This window comes from Panulirus ornatus, chromosome 24 (genome assembly GCF_036320965.1).
Source record: "Panulirus ornatus isolate Po-2019 chromosome 24, ASM3632096v1, whole genome shotgun sequence".
Classification (NCBI taxonomy): Eukaryota; Metazoa; Arthropoda; class Malacostraca; order Decapoda; family Palinuridae; genus Panulirus; species Panulirus ornatus.
Genome location: NC_092247.1, coordinates 8,746,025 through 8,772,410, shown reverse-complemented (window position 1 = coordinate 8,772,410; position 26,386 = coordinate 8,746,025). Strand labels below are relative to the sequence as shown.

At 41.6% G+C, this 26,386-nt stretch overlaps 1 protein-coding gene across 3 annotated transcripts in view; it reads right to left on the bottom strand.

Moving 5' to 3' along the window:
- Positions 1 to 1,680: 1,680 nt before the first annotated feature.
- Positions 1,681 to 26,386, bottom strand: part of LOC139756977 (G-protein coupled receptor dmsr-1-like) — a 32,456-nt gene continuing 7,750 nt past the window's right edge. The window contains exons 2-5 of one of the 3 annotated variants that reach the window (XM_071676920.1): positions 8,357 to 8,483; positions 8,087 to 8,203; positions 6,724 to 6,947; positions 1,681 to 3,726 (exon numbers count right to left, since the gene is read on the bottom strand). In XM_071676920.1, the coding sequence (XP_071533021.1) occupies positions 2,638 to 3,726; positions 6,724 to 6,947; positions 8,087 to 8,120 (1,347 nt within the window). In that variant the 5' untranslated portion in view covers positions 8,121 to 8,203; positions 8,357 to 8,483 and the 3' untranslated portion in view covers positions 1,681 to 2,637. The remainder of the gene's footprint in view (positions 3,727 to 6,723; positions 6,948 to 8,086; positions 8,204 to 8,356; positions 8,484 to 26,386) is intronic. The other 2 variants (XM_071676921.1, XM_071676922.1) reach the window with 2 other exon arrangements.

Sequence of the window (26,386 nt, the reverse complement as noted above, 5' to 3'; positions counted from 1 at the left end):
AAAACAAAGGTGATGACTAGTGATTCGGGAGATAACATAGATTAGGAATGTAAAATAGATCATTCACAACCTTTCTTGTGTTTTATATCATTTACGATATTCCAGACTTAAAAGAACAGGATAAGAAAAATATTACATTCGATTTATATTTAGGTATATCTGTTTTCGTGAAATTAATCCCCAGCTTACGAAGAATGTCTCTTAAATTCTTCAGTCACTTTCAGCCTCTTGATTATAAATGTTGTAGAAATTTGTACCGCAGCAGATCTTGATAAAGTAGATAGGATGATGATATCAAGTGAGAATTATAAAGGGATTCAGGGATTTGAATCGGAATAAACCACGTATATGCTATAAAGTGAGTGGAGTGTGATACAGTCTATGTGCTCCCTCCGTCTCTATAGAAAGACGTATTTTGCAGACCTTGCAAGAAAAGATATGATAGGGAAGATTATAGAGTGAATGAGAAACGAGCTTATAGGACAAGAAATATCACACTTTTTCTTAGATAAATCAAGAGGAAGAGAAAGACATGATGTGAGAGATTAGACAGAGTATTTCACGAATATGTTGAGAATAGTGACAGGAACTTTGAATGATCACTTTAGACGTAGTGTTTAATCATATTCTTTTCACCTTTGAAATCGTACTTCTTTTCTCTAGTACAGGACAATAAAAACTGACACTACATATATGTAGCATTTATTTCCAGTCCATCATGGTGTGTGTGTGTGTGTGTGTGTGTGTGTGTGTGTGTGTGTGTGTGTGTGTGTGTGTGTGTGTGCGTGTGTGTGTGTGTGTGTGTGTGTGTGTGTGTGTGTGTGAGCAGTGGATGTCCATCCTTGGGCTCCTTAGGGGACCATGCACTACCCATCACCACCACACCCCAAACAACCCCCTCTTCATCTACCACCAAACCACCCTTCCCCACCACATACCTAACCACGACAGCCACGCTGCCCCAGCGGTATAATCTCGCACAGGGAGAGCAACAGGAGATGAGATGTGGTTCAGGGAAGGTAAAGGAGACATATGGGCTGCGAACAACACTAGAAAAATAGTGTTAACTTCCAGTGGGACCAGTTTATTGGCTGTGCAGTTCGTGAATGAGAATGGAGAGAGGGTGTGTGTGTGTGTGTGTGTGTGTGTGTGTGTGTGTGTGTGTGTGTGTGGTGTATGATGTGGGAGAAAGCAGGTAAAACCCTCTATAGTAAAAAAGGAATATACCAAAAAAGAAACATAAAAACAGAAACCTAATAAAGTACATTGATTCAGCAATTCATCGCACTGGCCACATAATGTACGTGTTTATAACACTAGTTAGGGACTGGCCATCATTATTTAGTTTATAAACAAAGTAATGATAATACTAAAGCTTCATTAGTATATTAAAGGAAGGATAACGAAATGAAAACGTAACGGAAATGAGCATTTCGTGAAAGGCAATAATATGATGATTGCACACAACAAAGAGCAAAATTAGAGAGATAAAACTAAGATACATTTATGATAATGAGATATATATATATATATATATATATATATATATATATATATATATATATATATATATATATATATATATATATATATATATATATATATATATATATATATATATATATATATATATATATATATATATATATATATATATATATATATATATATATATTCGGTCTATGCACACCTGGAGTTATCTTCACTTCTATACTATGAAAATCTCATGCCATTACACCTGAAAGTCCTTGTGAGTCCTACACATAATGCCACAACACGTCTTGACTTGCTCAGTCTGGGAACCGTAGTCTAAGAATTTAGGAAGAATAAACCAAGGAAATCTAGTGAGTATGTCGCAGCAGTACGTGTCTCTCACATGAGTACTTTAGTGTTATTAGGCTGGTTTTATGGGAGGCATTATATGTTTCTTAATATTAAGATTCATAATACAAGACAGTCCTCCTCTTCCACGTGTAAATGCGCAGCAAACTCCAGAATGTCTGTTTGTATAACTGAATATAAAACCTTACATATTTATGATATATATATATATATATATATATATATATACAGTGTGATTATATTCTAATCCTCATTTATTGTTTAATTGTTAGTAGAACATTCATGGATGCATGATATATTTTAAGTATCTTGTGTGTATTTCAGTAAGGTTCTATTACCACGATCGACTGTACTCTACACTATACATCACCAACAGGTTTATCAACTTTTCAAATGCCTTCTTATACGCATTCTTGAAAATGGTGTCATGATCTCTACGCCATTCTTTCATACAGAGTTTGTGAGAATACCATTTGATAACACTTGATCCTGACGTAAAGCTCTTTTGCTGTGTAGTTCACATCCCAAAGTGCTTTCAGCATATCTTGAGCAGTTATGACTGACACTGAGAATCCATTGCGCTGTGGTTTTCCCCCACGTAGCTGAAATTATCATTTTATGGTAGCAAGAGGCACTTACGATTAAACAACTTTGGCAAGGGAATTCAAAGTACCTAACGACCGTATTGGTCGTAACTCTGGGCCTTTCAAATGTTTGTTTCTCTTCCATATAACTCCTTGCTGCTGCCACCTATGAACTGACAAACTACAGACGATGGCGCTACGGAGGTGGTGCTCAGACGTGTGTAATGCCTGTGTTGTTGGTCTCCGCTCTTCTCTCGGCCAGGGGCACGGCCTTCCAGCCTGCGGTAATGCCAGGGGTGCAGATGGCCAACACCGGCACACAACAAGGCTTGAACAGCTCACGGAAAGTGTCTCTGAACTGCTGGCTCATGGAGCAGTACAGCAGGAAGTTGATGGCGCTGTTGAAGAGCACCAACATATCCATGATCTCCCCAAGCTTCTGGTAGCATGGGAAGAACCCAGAGTCCGGTATGACCGTCAGGAGACCTAGGATCCCCTGTGGCACCTCAGAAGCGAGGAACAACACAAGGATGGCGAGTAACATTATGGTAACCCGGTCAGCTTGACGCTCAGCGTCTCCACCACGGCCTGAGGAGTTTCGCTTCATGAGCTGTGCGCGTCGTCTTGCGGCACGTAAGAGCTCCTGGATCAGAGCAAACGATAGGCCAGTCAGGGCTCCGCAGGGAAGCAGTTTGAGCATAACGGCATAAATCCAAAAGTTGATGCTTTTCAGGAAGCCGCCATGAGCCAGCGCTAAGTGACTGAAGCCCACAATATACAGTATCTGTCCTTCGTGCTTCCTATCGCTGATGGTGAAGTTGAGGTAGTTGGGAATGTTGCAAATCAACGAACAGATGAAGGCAGCCACGATGACCCTGTGTGTGCGATCCATAGAGCACCACGTAGCGTTGTTCTGTGGGTAAGCGATCGCTATGTAGCGCCAGACGGCTAGAGTAACAGTGAGCCAGATGGAGATAGTATGGAAGACCTGGGCGAAGTGTGCATGGAACAGGACGAAGACAGCCCATCCCCACGAGTACTGAGAGGCGAGTGAGCGTCCCCGCCACACGTACTGGTGCATGGTGTAGGGAATGTACTCCACCATGACCAGTAGGTCCGTTACTGCCAGCCCCGTCAGGATAGCATTGGTGGGAGACTTCATAGTGCGCCTCGTCAGCACCACCATGTTGATCACGTTGGCCACCGAACCGAAGAGACACACCACCAGGGACATGCATCCATGAACAGCCTGGTAGCTTTGTCGGAAGTGGTTCCACTCGGCAGTGCTGCAGTACTCCTCCTGTAATAAAGAAATAATATATTTGAGGTTAGTCAGTAGTAAAGGGGAAAAGTAATATTAATTTCTTGACGAAATATACAAAGATTCTTTCCTAAGAATATTCATTCTTAATGGTATGAATACCTCAGAGCCTACAGGGAAAGATGCGTGCGATGATGAAAGACTCAGGCTGCTAATGTGAGAAAGCGAGGGATGGAGGTAGTGCAGAAAACATTAGCCAAAGCCTAACTAGACAACCTCGGTTAATGACTCTCTCTCTCTCTCTCTCTCTCTCTCTCTCTCTCTCTCTCTCTCTCTCTCTCTCTCTCATTATCCAGACTTTTACTTCATTAAGACATGCTCAGCGTCTTGCTTGGAAAGCGAAGTGAAATATCATCGTCTCATCTCTGGCTGCCTTGTTCGTACCATTTCTTAATACGTATAAGATCACAGTGCAAATAATTCTCCTCACACGATAAGATCTTCTTCCCGTAATGGATCTTGCTATTGACCATCTTGAAGATGTTTCCGACAACCTCAGATAATTTTCATGTGTTAGATCGTTTTCCGAAGTCAATCCAGCGTCTTATTAAGTTAAGCAAGCAGTTCGTACTAACTATATAGATATCACAATAAGGGCCCTTTCTTCACAGAAAAATAAGAGTAGCACTTTATCTTTAATGATGTATGTAATAATCATATATGATTATACTAGTTTTAATGGAAATTATGGCTATAATCAGGAGAATTCAAACGCAAAGATGTTGTTTCTCTAAAGCAAATCTATCCAGGAAGGACCTCTTAAACCTCTTGATTAATCCAGCGCAGTTTCGCAACTAAAAGAAACGAAAAGAAACTCTCCTTAATACACAAGTGTGACGTGTGACATTAATGTGATGCCAGGATGTAACATACGAATGAGACCAGATAATGTTACCTTCCTGTGACTCACACTAGTGACACGCAGGGCGAGTAGATCCTTCTTCCCACGGAAGAGACCAACGAAAAAAAAATCTAATTGAAAGGCGGTGGCTAAGGGCAGGGCAAGCGAGTAATAAGAGCTGGGCGTGTGCAAACACTTGACCCAATCAAGATAATAGATAGTGGGAGGATGTGACGGTCAGGGTGGCCACTGGTATAATTAGCAGTACGGATAGGCACAAGGACGATCACCCAGCGGCCCACACCAGCCCCTCACAATCGCCCAGTCTTCCTTCACCATCTGTGACACGGCTCTGAACCTCTTCACTAGCCCCTGCTACTTTTCGCCTCAGAGATCTCGACAAGGTTGAGTGCTCTCCAAACGAAATCCCTGAATAGAGTATCCCAGGTACTCTATACAACTTCCAGAGGGACCCGGTCTTTGGCTAAGCTACTGTCACATCCTCTACCAAAGCATATTCACTTCCCCACACTTTTCGTGGAAGCTGGATGTATAATTTCACCGGGTTAGTTTCTGTGGTGAATAATTCACAATGAAAATGTTTTTCTCGCTTAAATTCGGTCACCAACATCTACTTAACTAATATGATTTGAAAGATAAAAAAAGATAATATATAAAGTAATATGAATGTATATATTGTTTCGTAGGATGTGTAATAACACCTGAAAAATCTTCAACTCTTCGTAGTATTCACAGCCGAGCTGGTAGCCATAGTAACAGTAATACTAAATTGGAAATGATAGTTGTAGTGTGAGCATCTTTTGCTTTTCTTGCTGCTTTGGTTACTAACATTTTTTGTCCCTTCGCTCATGAATATCATTAGCAATGGTACTGGTACAAGTAGCAGCTATTGCTATGACATTGATGATTATCTTGTCTATAAAGGTGTTTTTATCAACCATTTTCAAGACAAATAAACTGGTACTAGTAACAGCTGAGTGATAGCATTAGTAGGGATAGTCTCTGATTATAAACATTACTGTCAATAGTATAAATGTATATAGTCCTCCAAGGTGTAATAGTCACAGGAGAAGGAGGTGATGAGGTGATATTATCTTACGTAATACCTGCCCCCAGAGATAAGTTAATATATGGTCTACTTGGCTTCCCCAGCAGTGTTATTGCCCTACCGTCACTACTTGCCCCCGAGAGATGAATAAATATTCAGACTTACTCAGCTTCCCCAGTCGCTATGTATATGAATTTAGGCCTAAACGCCTGCTGTGTACTTTATAGCTACCGTCATGACACGGAATACACCATGCCACACTTACAGCCATCTCAGGTAAAAAGAAAAAACGTAAGAGAAATAACTGAAGAACTCTATCATGGATCCACAGGTGTTTGTAGCCCAACTCACCATCTCATAACCTGACCTGCTGTTAACCAACCAGTTCTTTCCTTCCAGGTTGTAATGGTACATGACCTCATCCAATGGACCAGAAGACGATGTGTGGGTGAATTAATAGACTAATTGCGTAATTACGTGCTCGTCCTGCTATTATAAACATGTATTCTGTGGAATTCATATTATCTCTCTGGACTATCTGGTAATTCCTTGGTGATGCTATCTTTCAGACATGTAAAATGTCGCTTATATCCCTATCATTAACAAAATAATTAAAGTACCCTTGTTGTTTTGAATCTTCATAAGATGGGGGGAATGTAAATGTCATGAGAGAGAGAGAGAGAGAGAGAGAGAGAGAGAGAGAGAGAGAGAGAGAGAGAGAGAGAGAGAGAGAGAGAGAGAGAGAGAGAGAGAGAGAGAGAGAGAGAGAGAGATTTACCATTCAGTGTGATGAATGTATCTGGTGATGTACCTTAGAGAGACAACATCAACTCTCCTCCTTCCCCTCTCGTCATCTACGACACGCAGGATATTCTTCGCTAGTAATCGTTTTCTCTTATCTCCATAAATAGATAAATAAGATAGGTAGATGAATAACTCACCCAAATTATCATATACGCAGGACACACTAGCTAACACAGAAACATACAAGTGTAGCAGGCACCAGGTATCAAAATAAATCAGACTCACATCCATCAGATACCTTAATGGACGTCGTGTTACTCACAGAGTCTGGCACTGTTATGTTGGCCTTAGTATCGTTGGCTGTGACGTTGTAGTTCAGGTAGTCTGCGTCGTTGTAGTCCTTTGTGTCGGAGAGGTCGACTGTTACGTTAGCCAGAGTTGCGATGATAGCCAGTGTGCCTGTCACCCCAGCGTCGGTCAATGCCTTCATCTGCTCCATGTTGGGTGTTTGGATGGAGGATGAAGACGCTCCTCTGTTTAGATTCTCTGAGGAGTAAAATGTACCGACAGAGGCGGCTTTAGTACGAGGGAATGCAAGAGATGATGACTGAGGGGGACAGGGTAAAATGTTGGGGCGTCTGGTACAAAAGTAGAGGAGAAGGGAGTTCCATGAAAGATGAAATAAAACAATAATTGAAAAAATAATCAACCAAGCAGAGAATACGGTCGTTTCTTGTCTTAGATTAATATATTATATGAAGATTTAAATGTATATTCTATGGTTGACTCTTGTCATGATAGCAGGAAATGATAAAACAAATCGTAATATAACAGGCTGACCCGACTTTCGGTGTTGATAACATGGGAGGAAAAGAAAATGGGTGTTGGTGTCGAGGTCAAGTTTATTCTTTATGGTTCTTTCACTGGGTTCCCAGGTGTAGGTGTCCTGCTTTTTCTGTTATTCCTGGCTTGCTGGAGACAGAGTTTATTAATCTATGATATATAGTTTATGTTTCTCCTGTTCATGATCATCTTGGTATCAGAATTTAAATATCTTAATCATCTTAATATCAACACAGTAGTTATAACTAGGACTGTTTATTTGAGATGCAAGAATTACTTGTGAATTTTCATTTTCGTTATCACTTAACCATTTTCACTTGCAGTTCAAAGACGAAAGTTTCTCAGACAAGCTTTTCATCATGAACATTGTTATGAACTTAATGAACATCAGTTTTCACAATTACTTTCCATCACATTACGTCAGAGATCCTTCGGGTTGCACTGCCAGTAATGGATAGTCGACAAATTACTTTCAGATATGGAATATACGTCTCGTCCAAACGATCGCCTCACTGAGAATACAAGTTATGAAATACATCAAAGATCATCATCCAAATATTTGCCTCACTGAAGTTACCACAGATCACAAAATACAGTACTTCAGACCTCATATCCTAATGTCCACTACATGAAATTACCGCAAGTTACAAAATACTTCAGGTATCATGTTCTGATATCACCTTCACTAACAATACCAAAGATTACAAAATCCAAAACTTCAGTTTTATATCCTTCTCTTCGCTTCCTTGAGAATAATACAAACAAAACACAAGAAAACGTTGGGATTTAGTGCTCTTGACCACAGTTGTGTTGGCAAATGGGACAAGTTGAACGCCTCATACCCTGGGCTTGTAATTTCCGGGTCCAGACCGACATCACACCATCGACCAGTCTTGCGTTGTCTTATACCAGGTTGATCTTAGACTGCAGGCCTCTTGGTTACCACACTTCCTTATGTCCTGGGGAAGTAACATTGGTTGAAGTGAGCGACAATATGAACAGCTAGAATTGTAAATATATTCAACACAAACGCCATATGTCAACTAATTCTACTTTATCAATTAAATGACATCAACGGAAACAGAATTCCTTTCTTTGACATTTCTCCCTACCTCCTTTTAATGTATGATCTCCTCATTCTTTCCTCTCATACCACTTATCACCTCTCTCTCTCTCACGTCCCACAGCTTTTATTGCACATGCTGCTGGGACATAACTCTCTCACAGGAATATGAAGCACTGGCGAGAGAGGTAAAATAAATTTTACACACACGCTTGAAACTTTGTTGCAGCATTTATAAATAAAACAAAGTTTCCTCTGCAGCCACTTGAGGAAGAAATGTATCTGCAAATTCGACGAATCAAACAAACATTATTAATGTATATGTAGATGTATACATATCCTTTTTTTTTTGACATACACCTGATTGCTTCTCCCGCCGTAGCGAATGAACGCCAGGAACAAACACATCCACTCTCTAGCTGCCACGTACAACGCACTGAAACCACCGGAACTTACCAGACCACTTCACATGCCCTCACTCAGTATACTGACAGCACGTCTACCCCTATATACCACAACGATCCTCTCCATTCTGACGCATGCACGCCTGACTACCTACACAGAAGCTCCATCACACATTCCTAAGAGAAGTTTCAGTTATGCTAAATATATGCAAGAATTGCAAGAATTATTTTTCTCTTTGTAGCTGAATATATGATCACGTATCCTTTGAAAGAGATATACACACACCATTCGCATTTAGCGGAGGGAGTCTAATGTCTCCTTTACACTGGTCGATAGTGAGAGACAGACAGAGAGAGATAATGAAAGAGATCACCGTACCCACGTACCTACGAAGAGATTTTGCCAGAACAGACGGGATATCGCACAAGGGCGAGGGAAGGAGTGAGAGCGAGAGATCATCCAAGACCACCTCGGGACAAGACAACATTTATAATCCATTAGTTCATCAGTTAACTACGAACCCCATCACTCAGCACATCGGCCTTGGTTACACCCATTCACCTCGCCCTAATGCAGTAATTTCCTTGGTAATTAACCTCCCTCGTCTGCCTGATGCTCTAGTGATATGCAAGATGAGAGGGATAGTGTGTTGCATGGACCCCCAGGCGCTGATGCAAGATGATTAGGGTTCCACACACACACACACATATGTGAACTGGTGGAATAGATTAATATACCGAGCAATCAGTGATAAACTGATGGAATCCTTCCCCTTTGTATTGTTAGATAAACATCCTCTGCTTCTCCCCGGATCCATCAAGAATCATTTCAATTCGTCCTAATTTTTTTTTTTCTCTCTTCTTCATATCTTTTTAATATTCACTACAGATTCGGGAGAAGGTAAAATTGTCCTTGAGATTCCTGACCCACTGGCTACGTAAAAGAATTAATCTTTTATTTTTACAGATTTCTTACGTTTTTAATACATCGAGGAAGGAAAAGGAATATCATTATTACACCTGGTCACTATTTTTGATGAAGGAACTAGCTTGTGACGCAGTGTGACAGGTTATGGTGACCCAGTGTGACAGGTTATGGTGACCCAGTGTGACAGGTTCTGGTGACCCAGTGTGACAGGTTATGGTGACCCAGTGTGACAGGTTCTGGTGACCCAGTGTGACAGGTTCTGGTGACCCAGTGTGACAGGTTCTGGTGACCCAGTGTGACAGGTTATGGTGGCCCAGTGTGACAGGTTATGGTGACGTGGCATAACAGGTTATGGTGAGAAAATTCCCCGAAATTCTTGGCGGTCACGAAGAAAAATATAGCACGTTCTCGGAGAGTTGATGGTGTGCTAATTAAGCGGTGTCGTAATCTATTTCAGTCCCACTCTTGTATTTTACCTTCCAGGTCGGACTCCGCCGTCTGCTCTGAACCAGCACGGTCACGTAGTTGCCTGGTGATGATATATACATATAAATGAATGTACATATATATATATATATATATATATATATATATATATATATATATATATATATATATATATATATATATATATATATTCCTATGAGTCCACGGGGAAAATGAAACACGGGAAGTTCCCAAGTGCAATTTCGTATAATAATCACATCATCAAGGGAGCTACAAGAAAGAAATATAAGTCAGTTGATGTATATACGAGGATAATGCTAACCAATGAGCACACACACACACACACACACACACACACACACACACACACACACACACACACACACACACACACACACACACACACACACACTCGCTCATTATCGGATATTCTGTTTCAGTAAATCACATTTCTTTGCCAACAGTGACACCCTGATTACCTCCTTTTCATGAGACTCTATTAAGTGGCGGTAGAGCATGAAAACTGAGGGAAAATGTGGAAGATTCCAGAGAGTAATCAACGCCGTCATGTCTGGATCCTGTGTCTCTCGCTTAGATATTCATTGGCTCCAAGATGATGAGGTGTTCCTGAGATCATTAAAGAGATGGAATCACTTTCTGCAGCCGCTGAATTAATGAAAGAGAATTTGTACGCTTCATTTAGCCAAAGCTTCACAGATAAGAGGACCTTCTGATATCAGTATCGACCTAGAATGTTTCTCTTTTACTAAATACTTCGCTTATACATCGATCACTCATGAAAGAAATACAAGTATTACGTAAATGTCCAAAACAAATTGGCAAAAACGTGTTGAATGTCGTCTGGTATTCATAACACTGTGATGAGCCGTGGGAGTTGACCCATGTGTTCACCGTTGGTCTGCGTACGCCAGGCGTATTTCATTATCATTTAGAATCATCTCATTAGCACTGGACTGCTATCCTCCCGTCAAGGTCCACCGTTACCCTATCCATGTTTCAGTAATGAAATTTACCTTCAGGGACTATATCATTATCTTGTACTCCTCTCTATGTTCAGATATATATCTGATATATATATACAGAGAGAGAGAGAGAGAGAGAGAGAGAGAGAGAGAGAGAGAGAGAGAGAGAGAGAGAGAGAGAGAGAGAGAGAGAGAGAGAGAGAGAGAGAGAGAGAGAGAGAGAGAGAGAGAGAGAGAGAGAGAGAGATCCCAGCAATGAAATCCTCTTTGTTAGCGTGATTCTAATTACTGATGACATGAACATAACTTGAAGTGAATCTTCTGTGGAATGAATCGTATACTCTGGTGTTCTCTGTCATGCCGTCAGTGGAAACTTTCATACTTATTCTGGCTGTGGATTCATGTAAGGTTTAAAAGCTCCTTTCTGCACGGAAGCTCTGGTGTATATCATTCTTTCTTCTAAACCACTGGGATGTCGAATGAAGTTATTTTGCTAGAGTTTTGAGTCTACTGGGAGTAACTGTTCTGACCAAACTTAGTATGTAAACTGAGTTTGAGGAAATGTGGCTTCCACATAGTGTAGATCTTTCATAAGTTATTCCATCTGGTCACATTTAGTCTTGAGCATTTCTGGAGAGTATGAAGGCATGAAATATGATCTGAAATAGTACAAAATGCTCTCATCAGCGTGTGGGGGAGAAAGAGGCAGCAGATGAGTAAGGAATGAAAGAGGTGGGTATTAAGTGAGTGAAGAAGGAGACACCACAAAAGACAGCACCTCCCTAAGAGTATCTATTGCCAGATCTTGCCTTTGGGTTGGGCAAGCGAGCAGCGCTCACCGTAAGAATGTTTACGGCAAAGTGTTAGTTATTCTTTAACGTTGACATGTGACATTTCACTTTCAACAGATATCCGACTTAGTTCAAAGTTGGTAGAGACGTGGAAACCAAAGGTGAGTCTTACTTGGGATTTATATACAACAGGGACCCGTAATATGTGGCTCCTTGCAGTGCAGGAAGGCCATGTCCTGCTAAGAGGCCACTTAGGGCTAAGATCTAATGGTTTCAGTTCCCGGAAGACGCTGTAAAGCCTGTAAAAAGGCTATTTGAACGCCCCATGAACTTTCCGTCCTAAACTTTTATACGTTTAGAAGGTCTTACGAAAGCATCTGGCCACAGAAAACAGCAACCAACCAGAATGTGAGGCTCTTAGTTTGTGTCTCAAGTCCACTGAAGGAATATCATCAGATTCACCTGTCTGGATTTTCTGCTCAGAACTGAGGAATTTATAACCGTTTCCTTGGACTATAGTGTGTACTGGTGTGACTGACTTGTACTGGTGTGTGTGTGGTTTAACCTGGAGATGAATCGCCTTGGTCGATCAACTAGCTGTCACTGTGAACCAGTCCATCCTTTTTGCATGTAAATTTTCATTGATTGCACGTCAGTCACATCCTGCAAGGCGCCATCTCCTTCATCAGATTGGGGAAGAGCAGTGTGGTTTCAGAAGTGGTAGAGGATGTGTGGATCAGGTGTTTGCTTTGAAGAATGTATGTGAGAAATACTTAGAAAAGCAAATGGATTTGTATGTAGCATTTATGGATCTGGAGAAGGCATATGATAGAGTTGATAGAGATGCTCTGTTTAAGGTATTAAGAATATATGGTGTGGGAGGCAAGTTGTTAGAAGCAGTGAAAAGTTTTTATCGAGGATGTAAGGCATGTGTACGTGTAGGAAGAGAGGAGAGTGATTGGTTCTCAGTGAATGTAGGTTTGCGGCAGGGGTGTGTGATGTCTCCATGGTTGTTTAATTTGTTTATGGATGGGGTTGTTAGGGAGGTAAATGCAAGAGTCTTGGAAAGAGGGGCAAGTATGAAGTCTGTTGGGGATGAGAGAGCTTGGGAAGTGAGTCAGTTGTTGTTCGCTGATGATACAGCGCTGGTGGCGGATTCATGTGAGAAACTGCAGAAGCTGGTGACGGAGTTTGGTAAAGTGTGTGGAAGAAGAAAGTTAAGAGTAAATGTGAATAAGAGCAAGGTTATTAGGTACAGTAGGGTTGAGGGTCAAGTCAATTGGGAGGTGAGTTTGAATGGAGAAAAACTGGAGGAAGTGAAGTGTTTTAGATATCTGGGAGTGGATCTGTCAGCGGATGGAACCATGGAAGCGGAAGTGGATCATAGGGTGGGGGAGGGGGCGAAAATTTTGGGAGCCTTGAAAAATGTGTGGAAGTCGAGAACATTATCCCGGAAAGCAAAAATGGGTATGTTTGAAGGAATAGTAGTCCCAACAATGTTGTATGGTTGCGAGGCGTGGGCTATGGATAGAGTTGTGCGCAGGAGGATGGATGTGCTGGAAATGAGATGTTTGAGGACAATGTGTGGTGTGAGGTGGTTTGATCGAGTAAGTAACGTAAGGGTAAGAGAGATGTGTGGAAATAAAAAGAGCGTGGTTGAGAGAGCAGAAGAGGGTGTTTTGAAATGGTTTGGGCACATGGAGAGAATGAGTGAGGAAAGATTGACCAAGAGGATATATGTGTCGGAGGTGGAGGGAACGAGGAGAAGAGGGAGACCAAATTGGAGGTGGAAAGATGGAGTGAAAAGGATTTTGTGTGATCGGGGCCTGAACATGCAGGAGGGTGAAAGGAGGGCAAGGAATAGAGTGAATTGGAGCGATGTGGTATACAGGGGTTGACGTGCTGTCAGTGGATTGAATCAAGGCATGTGAAGCGTCCGGGGTAAACCATGGAAAGCTGTGTAGGTATGCCTATTTGCGTGTGTGGACGTGTGTATGTACATGTGTATGGGGAGGGTTGGGCCATTTCTTTCGTCTGTTTCCTTGCGCTACCTCGCAAACGCGGGAGACAGCGACAAAGTATAAAAAAAAAAAAAAAAAAAAAAAAAAATATATATATATATATATATATATATATATATATATATATATATATATATATATATATATATATATATATATATATATATATATATATATATATATTTGCTATCTACTTAGTAAGATAAAGAGACGCTGTAGAGCAGGATTATCAAGGAGCTGTGACTTACAAGGAAATAAACATAATACCGATTTTCAAATGAAATTCTGGCTACCATCGCCAAGGCGCGACGAGGCAGAACAAACGTCGAAAGAAGAACAGAAAGGAATACAAAAGAAAAAGAAGAGAACAAATAAAGGTTAAAAGAAAGCTCTTGACAATCTCCTTAAAGTAGAGAGAGATCAAGAGAGAGACAAGTAAGTGTGGCATCTGGCTCAAATTGAACCGCCAAATGGGAAGTAATGTTCAGTTGATGCTGCCTCCCTCGGTCGCCTTGATGCCAGTGCTGGGCTGCAGATACTGGCCCATCTGATGCAGTGAAGTGGAGAGGATTTTATCAGAGACGATAGCTTGCGGAGATAGGGATTTCACAGGACTTTCTTTATCTATATTGTTAGAATAGAATGAATAAGCGATTCTCTTTTTTTCCCACTAGAGGTTGATCTTGGATATTGCAGATGAGAAAGTCTTCCTCAAACGTAGTTATGCTTGTGGCAAAGATGTTCATTGTGTTGGTGTTGCTGGAGAGCATTCTCATGGATAATGTTGTACAGGAGAACGGGGGAAGGGATGCCCTCCGCCAGGCGTGGTGGAGTGCAAAGTTATTGGAAGAAAGAGGCCACTGCTTCAGTGCTGACGAATTGTAAATGAAACACAGAGTAACCTGTTATGAAGAAGGTAAGATCTTACGATGGGGAGGAGTTAGTTTACATATATGTGTATATACATGTAGAATTATACTTCTCCAGTGAATTCTAGAAGTTAGTATCAAGTTAATCAAAAACGTTCGCAAAAAAAGGAACACTATTGAAAATTTAAAGATATAAATGAGACATTTCAGTACATTGCTTGCATCAGATAAATGATGTATTGTTCTGCGGTAAAGTGGTCAGTTATGATGTCTTCATAAACCTGCCTATCCAGGTTGGAGTTCTGCTCTGAGTCAGCTGCTTCATGAACTAAGCCTCCCATTCATCCTTCCCAGTGGGGCTGGTCTGTATATACGATCCTAAAGTAAGCTGAGAAGTGGCAGAGCTTCAATGGCACTGTTTCGTTTAGCTAGGTGAGCAGACTTATTCAATGCTGGCTTAAATGCCACGATTTTGATGTGTGTGTGTGTGTGTGTGTGTGTGTGTGTGTGTGTGTGTGTGTGTGTGTGTGTGTGTGTGTGTGTCGTCTGGCATCAGCTGTGTGGCTGAGTCTTGTCGACAAACACCGTAAAACTCTAATTATCCTTAATAATGGCCTCAAGTCCCTCTCCATGTAAACAGACTGTTGAGTTTTCCAGCACTACAAGAAGAATTGCTCAGCTATTACGTCCATTTTGACTTCTCAAACAACTTCCCATTTTTTCACCTTCGTTCCGTCGTGTTCTAGTGCAAGGGATCAAAACTCTCGTCCGATTAAGGCCATCTGGAGAATACGATCAGCAGAGGCCATAAGAAGGAGAGAGATGCTCTTAAAACTCGAGATGTTGGGAATGTTGAATGGAGAGAGAGAGAGAGAGAGAGAGAGAGAGAGAGAGAGAGAGAGAGAGAGAGAGAGAGAGAGAGAGAGAGAGAGAGAGAGAGAGAGAGAGAGAGAGAGAGAGAGAGAGAGAGAATCAAGAACAGCTAGCCATGTACCCCACCAACAGGAAAATCTCCTCAGTAGAAGCTGTAACCTAACCACTTCTCTCGTACCTCCCAGGAGAACTGTGAGTCAAGACACCCTGGATGTCCCCACACAGGAGTCGCTGCTTCATAAAGCCCAGAAACCTGACGCCACTAATGCTCAAGATCAGACTCCAGGTATGGACGGCATTAGTGGTGTGTGTGTGTGTGGTAGCAACGGTCTGCTTCATAGCGCTAGTTTACAAGGCAAAGTTTGCTGCCTATGGCACAGCAGATAAGTGTCCTCAAGAGTCCACACGAAGGGAGATTTCATGCATGATCTATGAGCTTAAAGTTGCACTCGTCACACTTGTGATAGATTCTCCAATATTCGCGTCTGTGTAATTTTCCGCCCGGGTGATCGCATGCTTCGGTGGCTGGCAGTGGGTGCTGATGTGAGAGAGATGGAAGAGGAGATCTGTGCCGAGCGTTAGCAGTCTGATGTAGCTGGCTACTGCAGCATCATGCAGCGCAGGTATGAGCTGGTAAGGTGTGTGAGTAGCCCTAACCCATATATCCCCAGTCCCCTCTTTCCTCCAATCTACATCTCCTCAAAGCTATTTCTTCTTAAGTCTATCTCTTTTAAAACCTATCCAAACCTATATATATATATATATACATCCCTGACCCTACATATCCCCAAATCAACCTAAGAACTTCACTCTCCCAAAATCCACTCACTTAAAGCTCTTTACTCCTTACCTTACTTCATTCAAGCCTCCCTCTCCCTTACCCTACCTATCCAGACCTCCCTCTTCCCTCACCGTGTTCCATCTCCCTTAACATAATATCTCTCTACTATATATCCCCTCGACCCCAGCACGCCTAGAGCAAAGCTTCTCCTGACGAGCCCCCACCTGCCACTCACAACACAACGATACTCCGAGATATGATTTTCATAATGTTCTGTTTCTTGTATACTACACACACACACACACACACACACACACACACACACACATATCCCTACATGACTCCCAGTCAGACACCAAGACGATACTAATGCCAGAGGGGCAAGCGTGAATCACATAGCCAAGGTGTACTCCACGTATCTTGGGTTATACACAAATAACTTTCTTTTCAGCTGTCTTGTTTACGTTAACTGTTTTAGATGGGCTGAGTAATGTATTACCATATATAAGAACAAATGTATGGACACTATATTTGACAGAAAAGATTACATCAATCTTCCATTATGATTTTAGATGTAATATCTTTATTTATTCATTAAGAAGATTTCATTTATCCTCCAAAAGGCCATGGAAAAGACTAAAACCAAATGATGAAGATGAAAAAGATTTAGTCATATAGAATGGCTACAGAAAAAGGTAAACAAAGCAAAAATTCACAGCTAGAAATCAGAGGGAACGAATATTTTTTTGAATAAATGAAACACTTCTACAGTCTTTCAATACCCTAACAAGGTGACAAATGTGACCTCATTTCTCATCTATAAATTGACCTAAATGCAGCAACAGGTTGCTGCTCATCGCAGTCTGGAAGGGGTCTCACGTGGCTCCGGAGTTAATCAAAATAACTGAGTCTTTCAGATCAGCAACTGTGGTTGATTTCAGGTGAAGCACTCTCGCTCTGACACTGCCTCTCTATAAATCTGGGGATCAGAGGGCCATTGGAATTCAGTTGCGTCACTGATAGAGCGATCTGGAAATTCTTTCTTCATCTTCAAGTAAGCCAAGGAAAGTAGATCGTGACAAACTCAATCCACGCCAAACTTAATTTCTGTAGAGTTAGTTGGTGCTTCCTCATGCTCTTGTGGCTTATAGATCAGCTGCATATTCATGGAAGGACGCTACTGCAAATTATGATTAGCATTGTGTAGCCTCCACCAGATCCAATATTGCGATCAAGTCTCGTTTGAGGTGAAGGATACAAGACTCTCAGTCAGTCAACCTGATGACGACAGGTGACCTACACAGCCATCGTGATGTTCAGTCAGATTTCATCTCCCGGTGTTGCGACCATCCCACTGGTGCGTCATCATGGCCTGATGTTCTCAATCGGGTTCACGTGGGAAGACCTGGAAAACCAGTTGAGAGGTTCACGTGGTGAGGCCTGGAAGAGCAGTTGAGAGGTTCACGTGGTGAGGCCTGGAAGAGCAGTTGAGAGGTTCACGTGGTGAGGCCTGGAAGAGCAGTTGAGAGGTTCACGCAGTGAGGCCTGGAAGAGCAGTTGAGAGGTTCACGTGGTGAGGCCTGGAAGGCCAGTTGAGAGGTTCATGTGGTGAGGCCTGGAAGGCCAGTGGTGAGGATTATCTTATCATGATCTCCAGATCGACTTCTCACAGTTCCAGGGATTTCCAAAGGATTTCTATTCTGCAGGAAATAGAAGTTACCTTCATCTGGTGCCAACCGTGCGTCGCATCCTCCAATATTTCCACATATTGCTTCCCTGCATCCTGACCTATATCGGCCATTTGACCGATTCAACTTGCTGTCAATTAGGCCCGATAATAGATCGGTCGATATGTCACAGTGGCATCTTGTTACCTTGGCCGTAGCCTCGAGTAGGGTTGTTTCGTTGGACTATGTGAAATAGATCTAACCTGGATACTTCTTACATTACCCACACATGAGAATTGGTCTGGCTTGTTCCCTCTCTCTCTCTGTTAGCCTGTGACGATTCTGCCAATTGTCCTGGCTGGCGACTTTGTCCTGAGTGGCACCAGAAGCACCTGTGCCACTTATCAACCAACTGGTCTGCGATTTCCTTGACCATTTCCTTCTCAGTCACATCACCAACATCCCTGCAGTAGATCACTCCTCTGCGGGAATTTATCTTAGTGAGAATGAAAGAACTTACGACAGAGTAATGGAATTACTTAAATCTTCGCAGTCCTTAACTTGATTTACTGACTAACTTCAACAGAGTGGTCGCCATTATTTTCACGACGAAGTCTCCATTACTCTGGTTTCTTACTTGTTCCACAGCTCCTACGGCTTTCATCAGTCGGCTTTCTACAAGCAGAGCCTGTGGGGCCCGTGAGTGGTGGAGATATAAGGGGTCACACAATCAGCATTTCCTGAATATATAATGTTCAAAGTCGGTGGCAGTGGGACGTGAAGAACACTTCCCCTAACAACGCAATTGTGGAGGCTTGAAACAAGCTTATGAAGAGACGAGGCCAAACTGGCGTACAGGCCAGATCCGGTACGGATAACACTTGGGGCAGACAGGCCGCTGATATATACTTATAAACATTACATTTAGTAGTACATAGCCATACCCATCGCCAGAGCTCCCAGAGGAAATGGCATATAGACACCGAAACATGACCATCCAGAAACAAAGATAAGAGAGGTCTTATTACCCTGGGGAACACTATGATTTCCCAGCCAACAGCCAACCACTAAATCTTTTTCCTTTTTCCAGCAGTAAACATGTGCACCAGGTGTCCGAAAGCGTCTTCAGTACTTCGAAATTAATTCGATAAGAAAAGTCATACACTCAAGCTAATAAAGTTTATATGCAGCAGACAAAGGTATATTCACACATCCGTGTAGGTATATGTAACCATGTCTTTATGTATATATTTTTATGCATAAAAAACAGGCAGGAAGAGGTAAAGGTAAGTATACACACACACACACACACACACACACACTAAGACATACACATTCAAATACACAGAGAATACATGCACACACAAACACACGAAATGCAACACATATACCGACAAACACATAACAGTCGTATATATTGGTTGCATATATTGCACTCATGAACACATAGAACATGTGACGTGGGGATAACTTTATCCAACACAACAAGCAACTGGTAGTTACTCTATGGGGAAGTTAGGCCAGGCGCCGTTCAAACACCCATCATGATTTATTCTCCTTGTAAACAAAAAATATCTTATGCAAAGTGAGAACAAAGAGTAAGCAAGCACAGTAAACATAACCTTGACAAATAGGGTGAACAATAAGAAAACAAACGGGCATGTTCCGGGGAAATCGATTACTGGCCTGAAGATAAGCGTTTGTCTTTTGTTTTTTCTTGTTTTCTTTTGTTTAGTATGTGATATGTGCCACTCCACTCTACTCCACCTGTGTACTGCTAGTGTTTATTGTCCCCATACATCACTGCTATTTCTTGCCGTCCCTGGTGTGAGTCCCTGCTGTCTCAGGCCTGTTATGTGCCACTCTCTCACTAGATGGCGTGGTGGTGTCCTTTGCGCTGCGTTCCTGCTGTGTAGAATTGCTGTGTGTACGTATGTATGTATGTGTGTGTGCGCGCGCGTCTGTAACCGAGTGACTGTTTGCATTCATAATTGTATTTTCGAAGCTAAGATAAATAATCTAGTCTAAAGCTAAAAGTATCTGGGAATGCTTTCTGTATACGTATGTTTTATGCATGAAAATAATCCTTTGTGAATAGACCTGATGAAAAATAAACTACTCTACATCCGGGGAACCCAGGCTCTGTTGCCCGGGCCATTACCATTCATTCCCCTTGAGACTCGAATCATTTTCCAGTTTTTAACTTTTTCTCCCTCAGTTTTGGCCTCGTCTTTCACCAAGACTCGTAGCTTCGTGTCAAGAGAAACTTAATATTGTCTATTTCAGGACTTTACAGCATGATGTAGTTAAGTAACTGTTATACCTTTGAAAATATTATTATTTTCCTCACTCTGTTTCAGCGTCGTGTGTCGTAATTCTTCATAAAAGAAAGATATTCACTTTCCCCCAGTGTGCCGAGGTGTGTGTGTATGTGTGTGTGTGTAATAGACAATGTCAAATCGAAGCTTGTTATCGCCACCCAGGGGAGGTGGTAGTTATGGTGGTATGACGCGCGCTGACCATGTCTCTCATTGGTGGGGACTGGCCTTATGAAGTTCAGTCAAGCTTAGGACCCTCCCAGAGCGATGATACTTTCACCATTACCTGTACACACACACACACACACACACATTTGTCTGGTACAAGATTATCCTCATTCAAATGGACTATTTTTTTATATGAAATATTACAAGAATGTGTTTTACAAGCTTTGCAAGTGGTGACGCAGTGAAGAAAGAAGGAATATATCAGTTACACCTGACTGTTTGGTCCTTCCTGCCGTATATATGTTTACCAACGTTTTGTTCTACATGATATTATAATCTGTCGTCTGTTGACGCGAGAACATTTGATATAGGCATCATATATGTAGGTATATGCCGATGTGCTCGCGTATGGCATTCTTCTCAACGCTGTTGGCTTTGTGATTAGATATCTCCACGTGTTTCACCTTCACTTGTTTACATCATGCGACCTGTCTATTATGTAGGTGATCATAACATCGAGAAAAATGATTGATGTTTGCAATGCTTTACAACAGAAAATGGCTGAATTGTTACTGACTCATTTAATGTGTACATTAACATTTTCAGCGTTCGCCATTGTTTGCGTTTGTCGTATGCCCCATATTGCTGTATTTTCTTTATGGATAAAGAGCTCTCTGGATACCGTTTCTAAATACTGGGAAAGATCATGTAGGGGGGATTTCACATATCCCTTGTTGAGCAGAGTGAATCCATAGACTCCTGCCTTTCTCCTAAATCAAGTCCAGCATCAAGCGAGTTAAAATCTGGGATCACCCTATGCTGTACTCTCCTATTTTCTGTCTATCTTTATATATATATAAAGAAAAACTGGAGGAAGTGAAGTGTTTTAGATATCTGGGAGTGGATCTGTCAGCGGATGGAACCATGGAAGCGGAAGTGGATCATAGGGTGGGGGAGGGGGCGAAAATTTTGGGAGCCTTGAAAAATGTGTGGAAGTCGAGAACACTATCTCGGAAAGCAAAAATGGGTATGTTTGAGGGAATAGTGGTTCCAACAATGTTGTATGGTTGCGAGGCGTGGGCTATGGATAGAGATGTGCGCAGGAGGATGGATGTGCTGGAAATGAGATGTTTGAGGACAATGTGTGGTGTGAGGTGGTTTGATCGAGTAAGTAACGTAAGGGTAAGAGAGATGTGTGGAAATAAAAAGAGCGTGGTTGAGAGAGCAGAAGAGGGTGTTTTGAAATGGTTTGGGCACATGGAGAGAATGAGTGAGGAGAGATTGACCAAGAGGATATATGTGTCGGAGGTGGAGGGAACGAGGAGAAGAGGGAGACCAAATTGGAGGTGGAAAGATGGAGTGAAAAAGATTTTGTGTGATCGGGGCCTGAACATGCAGGAGGGTGAAAGGAGGGCAAGAAATAGAGTGAATTGGAGTCATGTGGTATACAGGGGTTGACGTGCTGTCAGTGGATTGAAGCAAGGCATGTGAAGCGTCTGGGGTAAACCATGGAAAGCTGTGTAGGTATGTATATTTGCGTGTGTGGACGTGTGTATGTACATGTGTATGGGGGGGGGGGGGGTTGGGCCATTTCTTTCGTCTGTTTCCTTGCGCTACCTCGCAAACGCGGGAGACAGCGACAAAGTATAAAAAAAAAAAAAAAAAAAAAAAAAATATATATATATATATATATATATATATATATATATATATATATATATATGTGTGTGTGTGTGTGTGTGTGTGTGTGTGTGTGTGTGTGTGTGTGGAGAGTGGGTGTGTATAAAGATAAAGCGGAGGGAGCAGGGCACAAAAGGAGGGAAAGAGAGAGTCAGTGAAAAGCAAAATATGTGAGTGGCTTAAACCCTTCGGCGCTGTATTGCTTTTTATCACCAGACCGTAGGCGAGGAGACTCTTGCTTCTTGCATTACTGGATATGGAGGTTTTCCTGAGCATTAATCTCATGACTACAAATGAGAGCTACACTCCACTCTCTGTTCAGGATCGCATTAGTTCTATTGTGCCTCACGAAAATGGAGGAACAGTGGAACTCACGAAGTGAGCATTACTTTCAACGACAACACATTTAAAACACTTGTTAAAACATCAGGAGATTGATGCATGGGCGGTATTCGTTGATCTCCCACGCCTGGTCAAGGAATGGGTTAGGCTGTAATCTTCAGGCGAAGATGAAGAGCACCTGGCGCTTTGAGGAAGTAATTTTTCATCAGATAACCTCGTCACGGACCATCAGGTCTCCTGTTACATGTTCTTCCCATATTCTCCCATGTGCTGCCTTCATGAATCAGAGGTGTTACCTGTTCCTCCCAGGTACTCCCATGTACTAACCTTGAAATGATTTTCAACCATAATATTTCTTTCTTACATCTTACCCTAACTATGTGTACGGGAATGTCACCAGAGTCCACATGCAGATCACCCAGAAGTTTAGACTACTTTTCTTGTTTGTATACAATAGAATTTACTTGAAAGCTGTTACCTCGGAACTCCTTCCAATTTAAAACTTTGTTTCGAGAATTCTTAACCTTAAACTTGCTTTATGACACAACAAGCAACAGGAAAACGTGTATCGCTCCTGCCAGGACAGCAATGTGTTCTGGTACAAAGTTTATGGAGAAGGCCGAGAGATTTGCCCCAGAAACACTTGTCTCAGCTGTCTGGTCTTAAATCTGAGTTCACCCGTGTAACTAAGAGTTAATGCAGCCAGTTTCTCTCAGTAGCAGGATGGAAGGTGTGGTGATCGTCATATGTATGATGCATGAAACACTGACCACAAGTGATCGTCCTGCTGGACTGGCTCAAAAAAATTACGCATTGCCATCAAAAGCAAACCATGGGAACTTTTGACCTTGGTCTACAAGGCCAGTGGCGCACCCGCCGCTATTTTCTGACGTGGCTCGGGGCAAATGAACCACCATCCTGGCAGCTCAAACCTGGTCCCGAGAAATAACCATCTCTTTCGAAAATCGAAGTCCCACCTGTGCGTTCGCCGCTCTGTGGATGATGAGGAGCTTACAGAGTCTGCAGGAGCCTGATCCGACCAGAGATGGGAAGACTTCTATAACCCTGGCTTTTAAGTTGATGACTTTAAGAGAACCAGCACCAAATAATTCACAATGGAAATATATTACAGTTAGATCTGGTCTTAAAGATTCCTGATAATGAGCCATTCCCTTGCGTGTCCAGGGTCGATGATTCTGCCTAACCTTCGATAGGGCAGAAAAAATGTCCTTTACGATTATCTTTTCGTATATTTTCCGTACATGAGAGGTACTCTTAGTAACATATAGATTTCATTCACTTCTTACAAATAATGCAGTAGCATGGTCCAGTATCAAAGTATTCTGCTGGAGTGCACTTATTTCTGGACAAAGACATTTTGGAACATATTATGGAAGGTGTTCTTAGTAAAGCGATTAGGTCTATAGTTTATAACGTTTAGGTACAGCAGTGGTCCAAATTCAGTTTCAAACAAACGAATTCATTTCACCATCTAGTCCTCAACTTACTCGTGTAGCCACTTTCACACCTGCTGCCAGTAGGGCACTGCGAGGACTCTGTCAAAACTCTTTCTTTAGGTCAGGTGTCAATCGAAGAAAAATCTCCTGCTTCGGTTTGAGATAAAGATTCTGCCGGGAGACGAGCGGAAGGAATCGACCCGACGCAACCATCGATCGTCAGGCTAGCCTGAGTGACTTTGGGCTACGTTGTCTCTAAAGACGTACCTCAGGATCTGACATAAGATTTCATAGCATCAAATTAAGTTGATTTACACATGTTTAGTAATATATGATGAGGAAGATGTTAACATATATACATATATATGTTGATATATATATTCTTTCTATGGAATAAAAAGGGGTTTAACAACGTAATGCCATCTTATCGAACTGGCTATTTTCTTTATCTTTTTGTTGGCTTCTCGTTTCTATTGACGTTGACTCACTGTTGGCCAGTGTTTGCACACTCACGCTCTGTACACAGAGACACAGTCACACTCCGTTACACAAACACATTCACATTTAGTACACAGAGAGATACAGCTGCACTCCATCATACTCAAACACCCACACTCTGTACATACAGACAAGCACACTCCATACACAGACACACTAACACTCTGTAAACAGACACTGACCTTCACATAAGTAACAGCTAACATGTCTCTTGACATGAAATGTTCCAAGGTAAGGTCGCTACTTAACTGAATTACGGATGAATTATATCCCCTTGTTCCTGCTCAAGATAACAGCAGTTACGTACTGATTCTATTACAATATTTAACGTCTTTAATAATGCCAAAAATTTTGGGTTAGTTACAGTTATTTTATGAATATCATCACAACTGGTGTTAAGAGTCAGGTGTCTTCATCTACCAACATAACAAGTGATGTCTGGATATATTCGGAGAAAAAATGAACGACTTTTACACCGTTGGCTGTGTCTAATCCAATTAAAAAAGGCGAGTCTAACTTTTGAAAGGTAATATTGAGTTTCTTTCCTTACAACGCTATGTAGGACTACCTCCCCAAAAAACTCATTTGTCAACGTCAATTGCCTGGCAACGTTCATTTGTCAGTTGAGGACCTGATCAATACTTTGTGGTGCCCTCAACGAGCAATGTGTCGTTCGGTATTGCCTTTGGGGAACGGGCGGCAATATCCAGCAAGCCAGTCACTTCCTCCAGTACCAAAATCTGTTGGACATTATTTACATGACTAGGAAAAAACAACCACCATAGTTGGTTGGTTATTTGGGATTTAGACCTATCGACTGTCAGGGTCATTTGAGGTCGTCAGTGACACGTGACGACCATCATTCGAAAAAGAATTCTTGTGCACCTCTTTCAGGTGTTCAAGGTATATATATATACATAAGGCCATATATGCTCTCAGTGCGTGTGAGATTACCCTCAAGGTCTTTTGCCTTATGACCATTCTATCAAATGCAGGAAGGGAAACGGTGGCAAGAGGGCCCAGATAACGTAAGCAGAGGCCCCAAGGATCACATCACTAAAATCCCGAAACAATCAGATAAAGTGCACAGGGGAGAATCGACGTGTTCCATCCAACGTTGACGATGTGATAAAGATTCTTGACAAATCATCGGTAAAGTGGAGTACTGTATAGGGCAAACCAAGTCTTGAAGACTGAAGATATACCACTGAAGTCCGTTAGCTCATCTGTGAGGTCTAGTGTCTAGCACTTCACTAGGGATTAGGATGAGAAAAAGTTGACAAGTCTATTTATTGAAATATGTAGTGTCTAATCCTGGAGAAAATGACCTTTATACTATTTCATTTACCTATTCATTGAGTTTATATATATATATATATATATATATATATATATATATATATATATATATATATATATATATATATATATATATATATATATATATATATATATATATATATATATATATATATATATATATATATATATATATATATATATATATATATATATATATGTATATATAAATTACTAGACTTTTTTTTCCAAGTGGTTACACAGCAAGTCACTTTCGGCGAAACTAGACCAGGAATACCTCCTCTCCCCTCCTTCCTGGAGTGCAACCTCGAAGCTGTAAGAGGCATCTACAAGGGTCACTTGTGCTGTATAATAATATCATCATCGGTGATGATAAATCAAAAGGTTCCTCAAAAGACGTCAAAACTTCTCAGCTGCTTGACGTCATCGGGTCACGTAATAGGAGAGAGAGAATGACGCAGCTGATCGTCTGCATCGAGATAGGTCACCTTACGTTATAAAAATACTGATCTACGAAGAAAAAACAAAGATA